The sequence below is a fragment of the Agelaius tricolor genome, unplaced genomic scaffold (assembly GCF_023055355.1).
Source record: "Agelaius tricolor isolate 1412-34295 unplaced genomic scaffold, bAgeTri1.0.p SCAF_4, whole genome shotgun sequence".
NCBI lineage: Eukaryota > Metazoa > Chordata > Aves > Passeriformes > Icteridae > Agelaius > Agelaius tricolor.
This window is the reverse complement of record NW_027269264.1, coordinates 24,210,007-24,228,645: the sequence shown is the minus strand read 5'-3', so window position 1 is coordinate 24,228,645 and position 18,639 is coordinate 24,210,007. Positions and strand designations below refer to the sequence as shown.

General features: G+C 40.4%; 1 protein-coding gene across 4 annotated transcripts; it reads left to right on the top strand.

The window, feature by feature from the left end:
- Positions 1-7,131: 7,131 nt before the first annotated feature.
- On the top strand, positions 7,132-17,383 carry GCNT1 (glucosaminyl (N-acetyl) transferase 1). Of its 4 annotated transcripts, none has more exons than XM_071424904.1 (3): positions 7,132-7,657; positions 14,542-14,674; positions 15,060-17,383. In XM_071424904.1, exon 3 carries the CDS (start codon positions 15,195-15,197, stop codon positions 16,473-16,475), a length of 1,281 nt encoding a protein of 426 aa, XP_071281005.1. In that variant the 5' UTR covers positions 7,132-7,657; positions 14,542-14,674; positions 15,060-15,194; the 3' UTR covers positions 16,476-17,383. The 4 variants fall into 4 exon arrangements, with proteins under 4 accessions (XP_071281005.1, XP_071281006.1, XP_071281007.1 ...); XM_071424905.1 differs by lacking the exon at positions 7,132-7,657 and adding an exon at positions 7,752-8,007; XM_071424906.1 differs by lacking the exon at positions 7,132-7,657 and adding an exon at positions 11,842-11,979.
- The last annotated feature ends 1,256 nt before the right edge of the window (positions 17,384-18,639 follow it).

Sequence of the window (18,639 nt, the reverse complement as noted above, 5' to 3'; positions counted from 1 at the left end):
GGTTCAAGTTACTAAATATACAAGTGAAAGGCAATCTTGTGTTGTGAGAATTATGCAGCTGCCACCTAGTCCATGTTAGGAATTTTGCAGATGCCACCTCAACAGGGCTCAGACCTAGGTTCCTGCCTGAAGGAGACAGGCCACCAATCTGCTGAGTAAATAACTTGTTTCTTTATCTGACATACAGAGGAGCTTGAGCTGTGTGGTCCAAGGAGGGACCCTCATTCCAGACCACACACCCCAGCTATACTTTGGTTGCTGGGCTGACATTTGTCTGAAAAATTACCATGTTCTCTTAGAAATGTTTCCTTGGTTCCTAGCTTCATTCTGGTTGCATCTGCCACTTTTATTTAGTTTGGTGGTTGCATTAGCTTTATCAAAAGGTTTACTCTCAGAGAGGTCTTGCACCCTAAGGCCTCAAGTACCTTAGCTTCAAGTGCTATGCAAGGCTATTAATCCTAACAATTCTCAACACTAGGAAATACACAGTTTATTATTTCCTTAGGGAATGGAGCACCTAGTCCAGGGATGGAAAATATCAGAATATGAATTTTATCCACAATTGACATGATACAAAAGAACTCCCATGGGAGTACTGGAAAATTCATGTGTTCAGATTTCATCCTTCCATGCAGTTTCTCAGGAATCACATATACATTACTTATATGAACATGTTATATGGAAACTGACTGCCAGAGGGACAGAGAAGGCATTCTGTTTCCTGCACAAAAAGTTTTAGTAAAAAATATCCTTAAAATTGAAATCTTGATTTCGGCTGATGCCAGTCGAGCAACCCTGCTATAAAAAAGGAACCCATAACAATAGATAACATACAGTGCATACAATGAAAGTCTAACTGAAAAAAAGAATCCAGAAATAACAAAAATACTGCATTTTTTACAGAATTTACAAATACCATTTAAAGGAACTTTAGGTTCATGGTCCTAAGCTAACATTTATGTTTGGATATGCTGGAAAAAAGTGTTGATACAGATTTTTTTTTTTTTCTCCTGTCTACAAGTAGCAACACCAGACTATATATAACATGAAATCATATTAACTATAGATCTTATACCAACAGTGAAGCAGCTGTGCCCCTGCAGCCCATGGAAGCCCATGGTGGAGCAAATACTCACCTACTGCCCATGGAGAATCCCACACCAGAGCACGTGGATGCCTGAAGGAGGCTGTGACCCCATGGAAAGAAACCCACACTGGAGCAAGTTTGTTGGCAGGACTTGGGACCCCACAGGTGGCCCACAATGGAGCAGTCTGTTCCTGAAGGACTGCGCTCTGTGGAAGGGACCTATGCTGGGGCAGTTCGTAAAGAACTGCAGATCGTGGAGGTACTCACGATGGAGAAGTTTATGGAGGACCGTCTCCCATGGCAGGGACCCCACAATGGAGCAGGGACGGACTTTGAGGAATCTGGCAGAAACAACACATGAACTGACCACAGCCTCCATTCCTTGTTCCCTGTCTCACTTGCAGAGGGAAGAGAAAATCAGGAGTGAATTTGATCATGGGAAGAAGGTAAGGGGAAAGGTGTTTTTTAGATTTAGTTTTATTTCTCATTAACATTACATTACTCTGATTTGATCAGTAATAAACTTATTTCCTCAAGTTGGGTGCGTTTTGCCTGTGACAGTACTTACTGAGCAATGTCTCCCTGCCCTTCTTTGACCTACAAGCTTTTTAATATTTTCTCTCCCCTGTCCAGCTAAGGAAGGGAGCAATAGAGCAGCTTTGGTGGGCACCTGGCATCCAGTCAAGATTAACGCACCATGCAGCTGTAACAACAGCTTTGATGCCTTGAAAGGCTGAACCTGGAACAGAGACTAGACAGAGTTAAAGGAATAAAGTAGGTATTTATTAGAAGGCCTCAATGGATACACCTTGGGCAGTACAAGAGCCTGGCCAGGGCTACACCCAAGATGGACCCAGAATGGTCATGGAAATGGATGACCAGTCACAAAGTTTCACACCTTTTTTTTGGTCCATTTGCATATTATAGTTAATTGTCTAATTACAGCTTCAGGTTATGAAGTTCCATCCTCCTTGTCCCTATCTTCAGTGCTCTGTTGTTTATACCTTTTGGGCCTGAAACTTTTAATGGCTGTCCTTGGTCTCAAGCTGGAAAGGGATTGTTTTGTCTACCTACCTTGTGAAGAGAACTTACTAACACTTAATATGAAGCTCAGAGCTACACACCTAAGCAGCACAGAATCTGAAAAATTTTAAAGCTAAAACCCAAGGCATCAGCTTCAATAAAGCAAAGAAAGAAAAATGAAACAAACTTCTCTGGAAAAACTGACTTGTGAAACCATCAACAGACACTCAAAGGAAGGGCTTGAGCAGACCACTGCGGATACACAGTCTGCAGTCCTTTCAGAAGTCTGCACTTGGACCACCTGTATGCAATTGTGAGACCAAGCTCTGAAATTTGTGAAATGTTTCAAAAGTGTAGAGAACAAGTTAAACCAATTCAAACATTAGTTCAGAATTCCTGATATATACATACACATAGATCTGCATATATGTATGTACTTATTTATAGTTATATACATAATATCAGTAGTGATTTATTATTACTTTGGGAGAGGGGACTTTCTAAGACAAATTATAATTTTGATAAATAAAATTTGAAATAGTTCAGAGGGTTGAAGTTTTTCTCATTTGAAAAACTCATTTGTTAGTGTCTTAGGAGGACCTTGACTGATTCCCCTTCTGCTTAAAATACTGTCTTTGCCAGGCTATACCAGGATGAGCTTTCACCACTCTTGCCAAAGCAGTCTGCAGGAGGAGTTATTAATTCCCTCAACAGTCATGGTAGCAGCTGGCTTGCTTCTCACCTTTTTCAGTGAAATCAGCAAGTCATACTTCTTAACTGGATCAGAGTAACAAAAAATAATCCAAGTGGTTCAATTTGGTTTATTTGACAAAGTTGGTGGGAAGAGGTGGGAGGCCTCTGCAAGAACAGTTCAGGAGATGCCCTGTATGGGACACAGCTTGTTCCTTACAGTTCCAAGATGGACCCACTGCTATCTAACGCTGAACCTGTCAGTGACACTGCTGGCACCTCTGTGATAACATATTTCAAAAAGTGCAACAACCAATCTACAGCAGCTGTGAAAGAGAAGAGTGAGAAAAATATGGGAAAATTAGCCCGATGGACGCCAGTGCCAGCAATGAAGCGGGACGGGGGGGAGGTGCTTCAGATGCTGGAGCAGAGGTTCCTCTGCAGGCCCTGGAGAAGAACATAGAGAAGCAGGTTGTCCCCCTGCACCCCATGGATGACCACAGTTGAACAGATAACCACAGGCAACCCATGGAAGATCTCACAAGGAGCAGCTGGGTGTGTGTTTTGGAGAAAGCTGTAGACAGTAGAAAGCTCATTCAGGAGGAGGCTCACAGCAGGAGCAGCTACCTGGGGCAGGAACCCATGCTGCAGTAGTCTGTCCCTGAAGGACAGTAGTCCATTGAAAGGACCCACACTAGAGCAGTTTGTGAAGGACATGAAAGGGAAAACCAGCACCAGGATGAAGGACTGGCAGAGAGGAGCAGTTATGGGACTGACATTGACAATCATCATTCTTCATGCCCCTGCAGCACTCAGGAGGAAATAAGTAGGAAGAGTAAGAAATGAAGGGGTGAAGCTGAACCTGAGAAGAAGCCAGAGTGACTAAGGGGAAGGTGGTTTTAGTTTTGTCCTTTTTTTTCCCCTCTCACCATTGCACTCTACTTTTAATTGACAGTAAATTAATCTTTCCCATGTTGAGTCTGTTTTGACCATGATGGTAACAGGTGAGTAATCTCTCTGGCTTTGTTCCAATCCATGAGCTTTTCCATCTTATTTTCTAATCCTATTCTGTGAAGAAAGAAAATTAAGAGAGCTGGGTAGGCATCTGGCAGCAAGCCAAGGTCAAATCCACCACAGTGGTAAGACAAGAGGCCTCTATTTTACCCAGTGTATGTTTTACAGTAATTTTGGCAACTCAGGGTTGCAATCCACTCCATATTATTTTTGATTCTGTAATTAGTGGTAACCAACTAGTGTCTTGGAAGAAATTTGTCCTAGCATGTCCTTGATCATGCAGTACTGACATAGTCTATTCATATTAAACTTATTTTAAACTTACCTGAAAAATTTGCCTCTCAAACAGTATCAGAATTCTGTGTAAGCACACAACAAATAAAGTGAAATAGTATTTTCAATATGCATTACACATAGTCTGAGGAAGAAAACATGACCTTCCCCAATGAACTTTAAGCATGAGCCCCTCTTGTCCCTACAAATTAATAATGACCCACATCAATAGACATTTTGTTCCAAAGAAAAGCACACTACAATGTGCTTCAGACATGCTTTTCTTTATTTTCAAACCAAGATAAATGGATTGACATGTCTTCCTTCTGTCAGACAATATTTTTTGTTTAAATGGTTTTGGCAGCTGCAATCATCTTCTTTGGACCTTTTACTTCAGCACACAGTGTTCGCATTTTTGGCACACTCCGCCCCACCCCCAATTTATGTGGAGGCTCAGCCTTCAAGAGTTCGTCTCCAAATTGAAGATTACTTTTTTCCCCTACTCAGGTACAGAGCAAGCAGAATTGGGAATCTAGGACAAGAACATTATGTCTCATAAACTTTACAACAAAGGTAAATGTTGCTAGGGACATTTATGGAGAAGATAATAAAAACTCCTGGATTGAAGCAACTCTTTCCTTAGAGAAGGCTAATGCAGTAAGATCACACTCTCTTTATGAAGAAACCTTCATGCCCTAGCAGGATTCAAAACTGAGGTTAGGGTCCTCTGTCTGTCTGTGGATAGATATTAGGACCTTGCCTCTTTCTAATGTTAGGTCTGAATTATCAGAAGAAATAGATATCCGGGTTACACTTACATGACAGAAAAATTAAGACAAGTAATTTTTTACAAAGGTTAGTAGGGAAGGTCTTATTACAAAATGCTATCAAGAAAATGGAAACTTTACTTCCTTAAAACTAGTAAACTTACAAGAATTAGCAGTAAGCATGAGGTTTAAAAAATTCCCTACCACTCAAACTTTTTACATAGCATAAAAAATCTAAGGTATTTAGAAACATTTTGTATACTTGATGTTTTCCAATAAAAAGCCTAAAATCCTGGAGGCAGCTGTCAAATTACAAATGAGATACTAATATCAAATTAGAAAGCATATCTGTGAGACAGCTGTGCTCCTTATTCAAAATTCATTTAAGCTGTATTCTCCTGCACCCTAACTATGTAAGTTTAGCCATGCACAGAAAACTATTTTTGAAACTTTCTCAAGGTTGTTTGTATGTCCTTGTTCTCACTGGATTGTTAGTCTTACCTCATCAATCAAATATTCATGTGCAAACTGATTTCATTCAAACCAATCAAAATTCACAGAAAAATAATTTATGTATTTTAAATTTCCCATATTTGTAACTTGCTTTTTGTTCACTTTTGTCTTTATTTTGCCTCTAAGTTCCACTTTTTCTATTGTTTTATCTGTCAGTAATTCCAAATTGGGAAAACATACTTTTTTTCCTTTGCTGCCCTACATACATCTGTCACTGGCCCATCACATGGAAGAAAGTGCAGCTTGTGGACCCTGTCATCTTCATATTCCAGACTCAAGGTTGGAAGAGTAAAAACCAGGCACAAACCCATTTCATCATTTTTTTTTCAGGAACAGCTAACAAAAACTATCCATAAATAGAAACATACGTGAAACACAGTTCTTGAAATGTCACAAAGCTGCACTAAAAACATGATGGGTCTCTGCCAGCATGGTCAGCCAAGGATCACAACCTCTGTAATTATGTCAATGAACTCCATATTTTACTTGTGCCAAAACCAGAGAATAACAGACTTCTTAACTTCAGTCCTCTACCTGAAATCATTACATGCAGTAATGACTTAAATGCCCTTTTTTATTTTCTCTCCATAGGAAGTATTTGTTAGACAGTACTTTGTTATTGCACCAATACATAGCAACTCTAGTTGGAGGTTTTGCATCAGACACCTTTGCATCTGTAGCTCTTTAAGTAATTTGGGCAGGGTGGATGGAAAACAGTGAGAGCAAACATCTGCCCCTAAAGCTTACCCAATTCATTCTCTTAAGAATACTGGTGTTCAGCTCTACTGCTTGTACTGCAATTGCAATACTGTGATCTTTTGCAGGCAGTTTAGCAAGAAAACAGATACTCAAATTTATTTATGTTATGATTTATTTTTCTCATTTACATGGAACACAAACAAAAGACAGTCATTGCCTATAATCATAAATTATGAGTAATTGTAAAACATTACTCTTCATGGGGAAAACTAATAGGAAATCTTGCCCCCTCCCCTAGATTTCTGTCACCTGCTAGAAACTTCTCTTATCATCCTGTGCTGGATTTACAGATAAAAGGCCTTTTTGGTGTGGTCCTCCATGAACAATCAGAAGTGAACAAGAAATTCAAGCCTGTAAATAATAGACACAGTAGAAAACCAGCTTTCCCCCCACTCCCGTCTGTCAGGAAAAGGGAAAAAATGGAGAACTGTCAAGCTGGCATACAGCTACACACTTTAATTTTTAATTCTTTACACACTTTTTAATTCTTTACCCAGCATGCATATACATATATATATATATATATATATGTACACATTAAACATTATCTTGACAACATGATGATGAAAATTTGAGATCTTGGCAGTCCATTCCTAAAATAAGCTGTCTGACCCATGTGGATGGATCTGATGGGTGGACACAATTCCCTCTTCTGCTGGGAGTGTGTACTAGTAAGAGCCTAGAAAGCTATCTCATTTTCTTGTTAGCTTCCAGTCTCTTGATCAGTGCAGATGCGAGACCTCTCAGTACAATCTCACGACTGCAATGAGAAATGGCCAGGAGACAATTCCATTAAGTGTGTCCCCAGCTGCCAAATAAAGCTACACGTCAAATAATGCTGATGCGTAAGGATTTTTGGGGAGTTCTATAAGACTGTTCAAGCTGCTGCAGGCTGCACTATTTGGGGTTTTTCAATGAGGCACACGCTCTCTTTGAACTTTCTGTTTCCTTGAAATTTAATTTTCTGTTTTCTTTCAAAGTACTTCGTTAAAATAATAAGGGGCTTTCCCCTAAGCTCCACCTTCATCTTTCACAGCTCTCCAAACCCTGTGGACTATGTTTATCGTCCGACAGATATTTGAAGTGACAAAGCGAACAAGAAATCTGAGTCTTCACACTCTGCCTAGACACGTCTTACTCTTCACCGCTGCAAGTTTCGTGCACCACTTCCCAGTCATATCTGCTCCCCTTTCCCCCCACCCTCTCTTCCGTCGCTCCATGTTCCCTCGCAGAGCTCTTGTAAGCCCACATGCAGCACCAGGCGACTCTCGGGCTGCGCAGTGCGGCCGCAGGAGCCCCGTTCCCGCCGGCTCCTCGCTCAGCCAGGCTGCTACAACCACCCCGAGCCCGCCCAGCGCCCCCGGGCACCCGGCCCCCAGCGCCGCTGGGTGCGCAGTCGTTTGGGGCTGGGAACACGAGACAGCCCTTCGATCCCATGAGCCGCAGAGGAGTTGTTCCAACGTTACCGGTACCACAGCGTTGAAGAAAGCAACCAAAAGGACAAACAAGCGCTGCCGAGGGCTCCGTGTGGGTGAGCCCGGGGCCAGGCGGGGAGGCAGGGGCGGGAGGCTGGGCGCGGCCGCGGCGCCGCGGAGGGCCGGGCCGGCAGGACCCGCGCGGGGGTGCCGGGAGGGGCGCGGGGCCGGGCGGGGACCGCAGCCCAGGGCAGCAGCCGGAGTCCGGCCGGGGCCGCGCCCGCCGGGGAGGTGGCCGGGCTCCGTGCCTGCCCCTGGGCTGCTCCGCACCTGGCGCTGTGGGCGTACCGGGAGCGGTCCCGGAGCGGGCGGCAGTGCGGGCTGGTCTGGAGCATCGCTCTTCCCGGGCGCCGTACCCTGCGGAGACTCGCAGTATTACTCCAGGAGCCGCCGTATCGTCGGGCAGGTGCTGCACTGGAGGGCAGGGAGACGCATCTGTTGTGTCTCTGTCCTTTCCCCCCCCCCTTCTTTCCTTCTTTTTTCCCCCACCTCTTTTTTCTTTCCTTACCCCTTTCCCTTTCTCTACCTCCATCCCTTCCTCTCTCTCCCCACTCCCCCCCCCCCCCCCCCCCAACTTCCCTCTCCCCTCTTATTTTGGTTCCTCTTATGTCCTTCTTCTTCTTTCTTTCCCCCGTTCTTCTTATTTCGCTTTCGCCCTTCCCTTGCTTTTTCCCTGTCACATTCTTTTTTCTTTGTTCGTTTTGTTTCCCCGCTTTCTGCCAGTCTCCCTTCGGACCCTCCTCCGCTCGCCTTTTCCCGCGGCAGTGCATGCAGGGAACCCGGGCAGGCTGTCGGCTTGGTGGGAAATCTGCGAGCCATAACAGGGTTTAGGATTCATGATGCTCCTGAGGTGTTGCAGTCGTAGGTTGTGGTGCTTTCTCTCTCTCTCTCTAACTCAGTGTAACTGGGAAAACCCTGAAAAAAAGTTCTTTTCGGTCAGAATTTAAAAAAAAAAAAAAAAAAAAAAAGCTGTTTAGAAGGCTTTAAATAGTTTTTTGTGGCCCAGGTTGGGTGAGAGGACTGAGAAAGAAGGCTGACAGGAGACTCAGTTGTGCTCTGGCACTTTGCCTTCTTTCAGCGTTGCTGAGAAAAGTGGACTTCTTTGTGGGAAAAAGGAGGAGTGGCAGCAGGAGGGAATTGCCATTTTGGAGTCTGCTATTTTAAATGTAATTTTTAATGGAATATGAGGTATTTGACCACAGAATGAGAGTCAGAAATGGTAGTAAGAGAAGAGGGGACAAATCTAGCTTTTCTGTCTTTCAACTTAAAAATCTTTGTGAAAAATAGTGCAGTATTTGTAGCTCAAGTTGGAGATCACTTAGATTGCTTTTGAAAGTAGGTGTATACAAAAGAAAATATTTTCTGTCCTCAATGATTAGCTATTCTTCCTATAGTGTATACCAATTACCAGCATAATGCCTTTCGTACAGAATTTGAGTTGTGTGGAGTAATGCTCACTTCCTGAGGCCAGAAGAGCCAAAAATTGCTAAAAAAACTGATTAATACTTTTGCCAAGTCTACCTTCTTTTTTAACATAAACCAGATGCAAGGCAAACATACGAGCTAAAGATTTACAGTCTATTTGCTGAAAATATTATGTTTACTGAGCAAAATCCTGCTCTCCAATTTTGTTTCCATATTAGAAAACCCACTGGCAGCCTTATTAAAAGAGTTAATTTTGTTTTTTTAATAATCCCTCTCAGTTTTGCTTTGGATTTCAACATAATTAAGTTCTCCCTTTACACTGGTTCATAAACTCCTGAAAGTGGAAAACACCTATCAACCTAGAATTCTGTCTTAGAAAAGGTGAAAAAATGTAGTGCTACAGAAATGTATCCTACCCAGTAGTACAAGTGAAGTAACTTTCAGTGTTAGGTTTACTTCTTAGCTCCAGAGACACCACTTTTTGTAATATACAGCATTATTATACATAGGATAATTGTGGTGCTGTTGAAGGAACTGAATAAAACAAACAGAAACCTCATCTTGGAAAACTGTGATAGAGTATCTCAGGAAGTTCACTAATGATTCTTTAGCTCACTGATGAACTATAACTGTAGGCATGGCTTTAAAATGCTAGCTTCTCCATAAGGCTAAAGAAAAATCTCAGAATATTTTCTATGTAGCGCTTGAAGAGGGATCCAAGTACTCAAAATTGACAGCTTTTTACTTCTGCCTCCCTTCAGGTTTTATAGATAACCTTTACTGTCAGTGTGTACCGTTAAGAAATACAGCATTGTCACAAGGCAGCAATGAGCAAAATTTTTTACGTGGGCATGAGGAGAGTAGCAGCTGCTCTCTTCCTGGTGATTATAGGTCCTAGTTTAGAATACTGTGAAAAAACTAGGTGCCTGTTTTACCTTGAAGTAGCCAAAGTGTACAAATTACCTTGAGGAACACCGGGCAGTTCTTCTAGCATGTTAAATTGGCCAACATTAGTTTAAAGATTTCATTATTTTTTGTTTTGTGATTCATACTTTCAGTGTTAGTAACCTTAAGGTAAAACCTATCTTTCTGTCCATACTAAGTCACAGGCTTCTTGAGGTAGGAACAAGTCACTGAATGACTTTGCCATAACATCTTTACTCTCCTTAGCTGAAATTCCTTACTGTTAGTTCTGTCTGTGGGGCCTCTGAGGACAGACAACATTGGAAATAGTCATAAGGCTTTGAACTGTTCTGCAGAAGGTTTCTGTGATACAGTAATATAAGAGAGTACTAGAAAGGCTAGTAAAACTGACTGCTTTTTCAATTTGCAATCTACACAGAGTGTATGTTCATGTGAGTGTTATTTTTTGAAGCAGAACTATTTTAGAGCGTAAGATTCCTAACAATTGAATTTAGTATCTTCAGGTAACCTGGAGGTTTGAATTTATTTTCATCTTTTTTTTAGCTCTGAAAAAAACAGTTGTCTACTTTTAGCTACTCTCAGTATTTAATTTCCATGTAGTGGTGGATGTAGCAGTACTAGTCATGTGTGGAGTTTTGTTTAAAGCTGTCTTCCAAGTTGACAAAGAACTTTAAATGTGTTAGGGTTTTTTCTCTAAAAAGGGAGTGTATTTTCCCTTTTTTATTGTTTTCCTGAGCAACTCTGAGGGAAAAGCATCTACTCCTACGGAGTGTTGCAGACAACTGTGCCCACGTGAAACCCTGCTGCATATGATTACAGAATTAAGAGTCCCATAAAGGCTTATGGTAGCCCAACTACGTGGCTTATGATCAGTTCTCATTTTCACTAAGACCCAAGACTCAACACTACCTAACAGAACAAGTATGAGTTCTTTGATTCATTTATAGACATGTCTACTTTCAAGATTGTGCTGCTTGGTGTTATGGAAAGCTGAGTAAATGACTCCTGTGTCTGGCAGATCTTTGCAGATGACACTGCAGTCCACGAAGTCTCTCTTTGTGTTTATGCATGTTTGTGTTTATACAAGCTGCTTACTGCTTTGAAAATCACTTCCTCATCAGAATGAATGTTCTGCATAACTGCATCTGAATGGAAACATGGTAATTGTAGTAACTACAATTGATGTGAGTGCTTTGAAGCATTCTGGATATGTCTTTGTAAAGTGTGAGGACTTCCCAGCAAATCCATCTTCATGGCCCCACTGGCTGGAGAGCTCCCAAAGCCCATCTGGTTGGATCTGTTGTTGCACCCCTCCTGGCTGAATGCGTGGGTGCCAGAGATGGCAGTGGGGTTGCTCCTTCCACCCGCAGCACATCACGGTGCCAGCGCAGAGGCGCGGTGCAGCCGCAGAGGTGGTGCTGTGCCAGGGGCCAGAGGCTGGTGTCCTGGCTGCTGGAGTAGCCATGACCTGTGCTGGCTGTGCACCCTCACAAGCATCCTCATTTGTAGGACCAGCAGCTCCAGTCCAGCCTGTCTGCACAAAACCTCCACACCAGCTCTGGTCTCCCTCCAAGCTGTGGTACACAATTGTTTTGTTTGGTGGGGGTTTTTCCTTTGTTTTGGAGATTTTGGCAGTTTTTGTTTTGAAGTCCTAGGTTCCTTATGGAATTTTGTGTTTGCTAGAAATCAAGCTGAAATTACCTTGGTTTTGTTTAGTCATACCATACGGTTTGTAGACAGCAATAAAGAATAATTTTGGCAGGAAAGAGGGAAGTGGGCAGCTAACTCATCCTTTGTACCAACGTCCTCAACTACAGCAACAGCTGTACGTTTCCCCTTTCAATGCCTCAGAAATACAAATTTTTACTTGAAAAAGCAGAAAAAAAAAAGGAAGTGGGTCACGTATGTAAATTCTGCAACTGAACCTCAGTTGAGAGCAAAATGAAGGCTGCCAAATAAAGCATTTCCTCCATAGCCTTGCAAACCTTCCTCCACCTCTCCCACAGTGGAAAGTGCTGCCTCTGACAAGGTAATTCTCTAGTGTGTGCACTAAGGCTGTGCAGAGCTAAAGCTTTAGTCATGTTAAAAGCTCAACCGAATGCAGTCTTCAACTGTTGAGTGTTCTAGGCTCAGTAAATGTGTTAGGTGTATTATAGATGAAAGGCAACAGATCTTACCCTGTAAAGATCAGCTTTTGTGAATGGGATATGATCATATTTTAGGACTTTGAAATTGTGAACATAAACAAATAGTAACTTACTGTTAAAATTGGCCTGAGGAAGAAACATGCCATTGAGAGAAATTTACAGGGAAAAAAATTCCACATAAAGATAAGAGCCATGTTAATGTGTAAATGTTTGCAGATCTCTCATTTTGGTATAATGAAAATGCTGGCTCTGATTATTCTGAGCTCTGAACAATAGAGGAATTGCACCCAGCTGGGTATACAAGGTCTTTCTGAATGGGATTCTTTATCCTACACTCAACTAAGTTGTATTCTAAAATGGGAGCAGGAAAAACTTCTTAGCAAGCTTTATTCTTTGAAAATTTTAGAAGGTGAAGACTGCCGTGGTCAGTTTCAATCAAGATCATCTCCCTCCACTGGAACAGTGATGGGTTGGTAATTTTCTTGAGTATGTGTTATTTCTCAATGCTAGTGCTCCTATAAAAACTAAGAATAGGATAAAATAATAGTGCCAAGAGCCTAAAGAAAGGATTCCAATGTCCATCAGCTAAAGTATCACAAATATAACTATTTGAAGAACACTTTAAGTTCTAGAAAAGTCTGAATTTTTAAGTTTGTAGGCAGAATACAGTAATTGAAGGTTAAGCAGTATCACATGCTTCATCCTATGAATCTATATACCCAATGGACGCTATCACATATTTAGTCTCATTCCTCCGTTAATTTAATATGCAATGAATATTATTTTTGGAGGATTAAATTTACTAGTGAAAACAAGCAGGACATCAAGTACAAAAGTGTGTGATAACTTACAAAGCGTATTAAAACATTTTCTAAATTATGTTGTTGGGTTCAATGCCACAGTGCAAATTGAAAGAGAATTCTGGAATTTTCCTTTAAAATTTTTTTTAAATTAAAAGTGTAAGACCTCATTGTTAAAATTTCTGTCTCTGTGCTTTCTGCTGTAATTGCATGCTAGCTTACTGGGCTACTTTCCTTAAGTTTTAAATTTTCTTCCAATTTTATTTCACTGTACATGAAAAATACTCTTTGAACAAATGTCTACCTTCCTTAAAATAAATTAGAAATGCAGGATGAAATACTTACAGTTGTAATTCTGAAAATTAAGTACACTTCAGAGTAAATAAAACTATGTGATATGATGTTGTTAGTGACAAATTTGTGTCTAGTTTGTGGTGTCTGCCTGCTGTTGGCTTGAAATACAAAATATTTGACTATAGTACTTCCTGATTCTCATAGCTGTGCTACACACTTGTGCAGTGTTCCACACCTTCCTCCCACCTGCTGCTTCCCCCAGTCAATTTGCAGTGTCATGGGCAAAGTGGTGGACCAATGTGTAGTGCGTCCCGGGCAGCATTACTGATTAAAAACTCTGTTATGCCATGCCTCAGTTTCTTAAATGCACCTGAGATCTGCAAGTAGCAGCTTAAGAGCCCACAGTTTAGCAATTAAAATGATACTGGGGTAGCTTAAAGAAAATAGGGCGGAAAAGGAAATTCTTAACACTGAACAACCTATGGCAAAACAGAGCAGTGGACACAATATACACTTATTTTTCTTAAACAGAGTTTCTTCCCAGTTTTTATGAGTAGCTGTTATTCTTCGAGCTATTAAAAAAGTTATTCTGAGGCACTGTCTTTTTTTTTTGAAAGTAGTAAAAGTGTAAGAAGCCTTGTATCTCTCAAGTACTTTATATTTTATAAACTTACAGATTTACGTTTTGGAAGACATTTTCTGTAAACTGTGTGGGCTTTTGCAATTAGAAGCTGGTTTGAAATTTAAACCTGCACTAAATTATTAGGCAGTGAATTTGTGATTAGAAGTGGCATCTGAGTAGCAGTGTAAGTTATTTAAGGATATCCTGTTCTTGATCATTTTACCTGCATGAGATAGTACTTAAAAAAAAAGGAAAAAAAGACACAGAGTTCTGTGATACAGTTCTAGAGTGCAGCTTTCTCAACAGCTACAGCTGTAGCTGCTGCACAACTGCAGTGATTCTGTTCACAGGGTACTGAAACAGAAAAAAAGGTACTTCAAGAGTAACAGAACTAACAAACAAAAATTATCTAGTGCATGTGCAGTAAAGTAGAAAATAAAATTGGCTAGAAATCTTGTTGCAATCCAGCATTGCAGCATGCCTCCACATAAAAGTAATTGCTGAATATTATAAACAATTGTGTTTAAATGATGGTAATGCAATACTGCTGTGCACTTAGATTAGTGCACTTGCAGTGACTTGATACAAATCAGCTTGAGATACAGGTTGTAAGTATTGCCTTTTACCTTATAAACCTATTTCAGCAATTCAGTAACAGTTTTTCTCACAACTCTGAAAACTCAGGTGCCCTGCTGTAGTAACTTTTTTTCCCTCACCCTTCTCATCAGCTCTTCCCTGGTCGTATTTCTAAGCTCATATGAAGGATGTTGAAGAGACTGTCTCACATAAAGATCTTGAAAGGCTGCAGGGACTTCTTTGCCAGTGAGAACTAAAGCATGACTGCCATCCAGGAAGTGAGTGGTAAGTCTTAATGATAAGAAATCTATGTCAACCCTGAAGTGGGCATTAAACATTCTTGTCAAGCTCTAAAGCACGAATTAAGAAGAAATACTTGCTTCTCAGTAGTGTATCTGACTTCAGTTTTGTTTTAAATGCAGATGAATCAGCTCTGTTTTCTTACTGAACTTCAGTTTTTAGTACTGTGGAAGCTTCATGAAAACTGTATGCTTCTCCCAGTGTTTTTCTATAAAAAATCTATTCATTAATTTTTAATTTTTAACAGAATATTTTTGGCTGAACTATTCAGCTTTCTACTGTCACTAAATAAAAGTGTAATTATTAATCACTAATTTTTTTAAGAAACCTTTTAGTCTAACAATGACTATCATATTCCATTTTGTTTTAGGATTTTTCCTTCCATTTCCCTGAAAAACTTGCCAAATTCCTGAGAAACAAAATTTTTTTTCTGAAGCTGTTGAAGCTCATATGAAGAGAGAAGAGGACATTTTTTTTAGCCCTGCAAAGCTACCTGGTATTTGAAATGCTGAAGAGGAAATTACGGTTTTGCTACAACTCACGCTTCAGGCTTTTCTTGGGTCTAACTCTCATCTTAGTAATAATTTCAGTTTTGAAAGTTAACCAGAAAGAAGACTTCCTAAACCGGAGACATCTGGAGCTAACAAAAGAAGATCCTATTAGCGATGTTAACTGCACCAAGATTATTGAGGGGGATATAGAAGAAATACAAAAGGTACAGCTTGAGGCATTATCAGTGTCATTTAAGAAGCGCCCCAGACTAACAACAGATGATTATATTAACATGACTGCAGACTGTGCCTCCTTCACCAAGACTAGGAAATACATTATGGAACCTCTCAGTAACGAAGAAGCAGAATTTCCAATTGCTTACTCAATAGTGGTTTATCACAAAATTGAGATGCTTGATAGACTTCTAAGATCAATCTATGCTCCACAGAATTTTTACTGCATTCATGTAGACAAAAAGTCTCCAGAATCCTTTTTTGCTGCTGTGAAGGGAATAGTGTCATGTTTTGATAATGTCTTTATTTCCAGCCAGTTAGAGAGTGTGGTATATGCTTCGTGGAGCAGAGTGCAGGCAGACATTAACTGCATGAAAGATCTCCATAGAAGAAGTTCAAACTGGAAATACCTAATAAATCTATGTGGTATGGACTTTCCTATAAAGACCAACAAGGAAATAGTAGAGAAATTAAAAGCCCTTAAGGGTGAAAACAGCTTGGAAACAGAAAAAATGCCTGTTTATAAAGAAGTAAGGTGGAAGAAACACCATGAGATTATTGATGGTAAAATAAAGAACACAGGCATAGACAAACAACTACCACCTCTCAGTACTCCAGTTTTTTCTGGCAGTGCCTATTTTGTAGTTAGCAGGAGCTTTGTAGAATATGTACTAGAAAACAGCAAAATACTTAAGTTCATTGAGTGGGCGAAAGATACTTACAGCCCAGATGAGTACCTGTGGGCAACAATTCAGAGAATCCCTGAAGTCCCAGGCGCGTTCTCTTCCAGTGACAAGTACGACGTTTCTGACATGAATGCCCTGGCCAGGTTTGTCAAGTGGCAGTACTTTGAAGGTGATGTGTCCAAAGGTGCTCCCTACCCACCATGCAGTGGAGTTCACATTCGCTCTGTGTGTGTTTTTGGAGTAGGAGACTTGAACTGGATGCTACGGAACCACCACTTATTTGCTAATAAGTTTGACACTGATGTCGACCCTTTTGCAGTGAAATGCTTGGAAGAGTATTTGCGACACAAAGCCCTGTATCTGCAAAAGAACTGAGATGTGTGCTTCTGTTGGGAAACATAAGTACAGATACTCTACTGCTACATACTTTAACGTTTTACAGCAGTCGTGGTGATGCTGATAATGGGTATAAGGACTCTCACCATGCTGGTCTAGTGCTGCTCATGCCCTGCCTTGTCCATGGACGAGAGGGAGAAAACATGTCTTGAGTATGCCTTGTGGCACACTGAAGTTTGGAGCTTTAGGTACAAAATCAGCAAGAAAGCCAACTATTTGGAATATTTATTATCTAGAAGGTATAATTAATGGTCTTTCTTTGGCTAAACTGTTTTAAGGCATAGAAAATGCATGTTGTTCATGGTTATTCTCAAATTTTTTTTTCCATGAATGTAATGAATGCTAACTGGAAGAGAAAGATGAAGGGGTGGGGTACAAAGCAGCTGGACTGCACTTCATACTGAATACTAAAAGATCTCAGGAATATAACATTAGAAGTTATCTAAAAGCTATGCAAAAGGGGATATGCAAAGCCAGCTGTTATCATTTTACTTAGATCTGTTTGCTGCAGTTCTGTTACATGTAATTAATCCTCCTGAAAATTTTGTCTTCAGCATGGAGTATCAAAGAATTCAAATCTTTTGTATTCTTAAAGCACCCTGATATTGTGATATGAAGTTTATACACTAGTTTGTAATTACATCTTCTCAGGGAAACTTCAGTTTTGTGCCTGATGAGATTAGACTTGTAATTTTACATTTCTTACTGTATGGGGAGTTTTGCTTTTGTATCCAAAATTGATGAAATTTCTCAAAACTTAAAGAACTGCAGTAGTGTCTAAATATTACTGATGGAACTGCTGGTTTCTGCTTTCTGTCAAGCTCAACTTGCATTCCAGATTATTTTAATACTAAGTACGGAAAAAATAAAATTATTTTTTTAAATGACATTGTCTCCTCCTACAATTGAAGTCCCCTCTGAAAATACCACAAATAATTCCTAATGATGAAGGCCAAAGATATTTTTGCTATAGTTTTCCATACATGACCAAAGATAAGCCCTACCTTACCTCCATATGGTCATTTGTTCATGTGTCTGTGCTTCTTTAGGTTTAGCTTGTTCATCTGAATTTTAATTCCAATTAGGCCATTGCTTAGTTTAGCTGCTGCAGTGTGGCACAGAAGCTTGGGGATAAAAGAAGAGGACACTGTGAGGGATAATATTTTTTCCTTCTGTATCAATTCAGGTTTGCCATGCATAGTTACTGCCAACTCTCTCATTTCTGAGATGGCAGTGGAATTCATTACAAGTATTAGCAAATGGCAAAACAGGCTAAATTTTTTTATTTGTGAAGTGTTGCTGTAATTGCAGCATGTGTTTCTTACAAAGGCAGTTTGTCCTGAAGTTTCTCTTACTTACACATTAACATAAGGGACTGCTTGCTGTTGATCATGCAAACAGATAGGGAGGCAAGCAGTTTTATCTGAAATGGAGCCTGTTTTTGCCAACCTCTGCCTTCAGAACCACCTGAAAGCTGTTCTGGGAGTCTTCAGAGACTTTCATATTAACAGGTGTTAAAGCCTGTGAGCAAGGCAATTGAGGGAAATGCGCCATCTTCCCCACCCTCTGACTTTTCTACAAGAATGCTCTTGCAGACAGTTGTGCTTTACCACCTTTGCATAAGCTACAACAAACTTCACTGCATATAGTACTGGGAATTTCCTGGAAGACATTTTTAGCAGAAAGCAGTTTTTAAGAATTTGCACCTAAAAACAATGTACATGAATATCCTCTGTGATACCGGAACTGCTGACTCAGTTGCTTGAAATCTACTTGTCAGAGCATCTTTAACTTACCTCTTTCAGCCTGCTTTGTACTTAGTCATTTGTGTAACACCTTGTCTGTATTTCTGTTGTTAATAGTACAACTACTATAGGTGGCAAAGATGCTGCTTGATTAGATGCTTCAAATATCACTGTTTAGATGAAGTCAAGAGATAATCTTCTGTACAGAAGGAAAAGTAAGAGATCATAGCCGTTTAGGATATGTTTGCCATAAGATAAGGAAGAATTTCTTCTGGGAAAAGTGAGCTACCAAAAAAAACCCTCTAAAACTGACTAGAGAACAGTCATCCTGCTCTGGTAGAATTTAAATGCCCAAGTCCCATCCCAGCTCTCACCAGCCTTCACACCATGATCCTATG

What these genes read in the sequence shown, in the direction of transcription:
- GCNT1 (XM_071424904.1), top strand. Translation starts at nt 15,195, where the DNA reads ATGCTGAAGAGGAAATTACGGTTTTGCTACAACTCACGCTTCAGGCTT.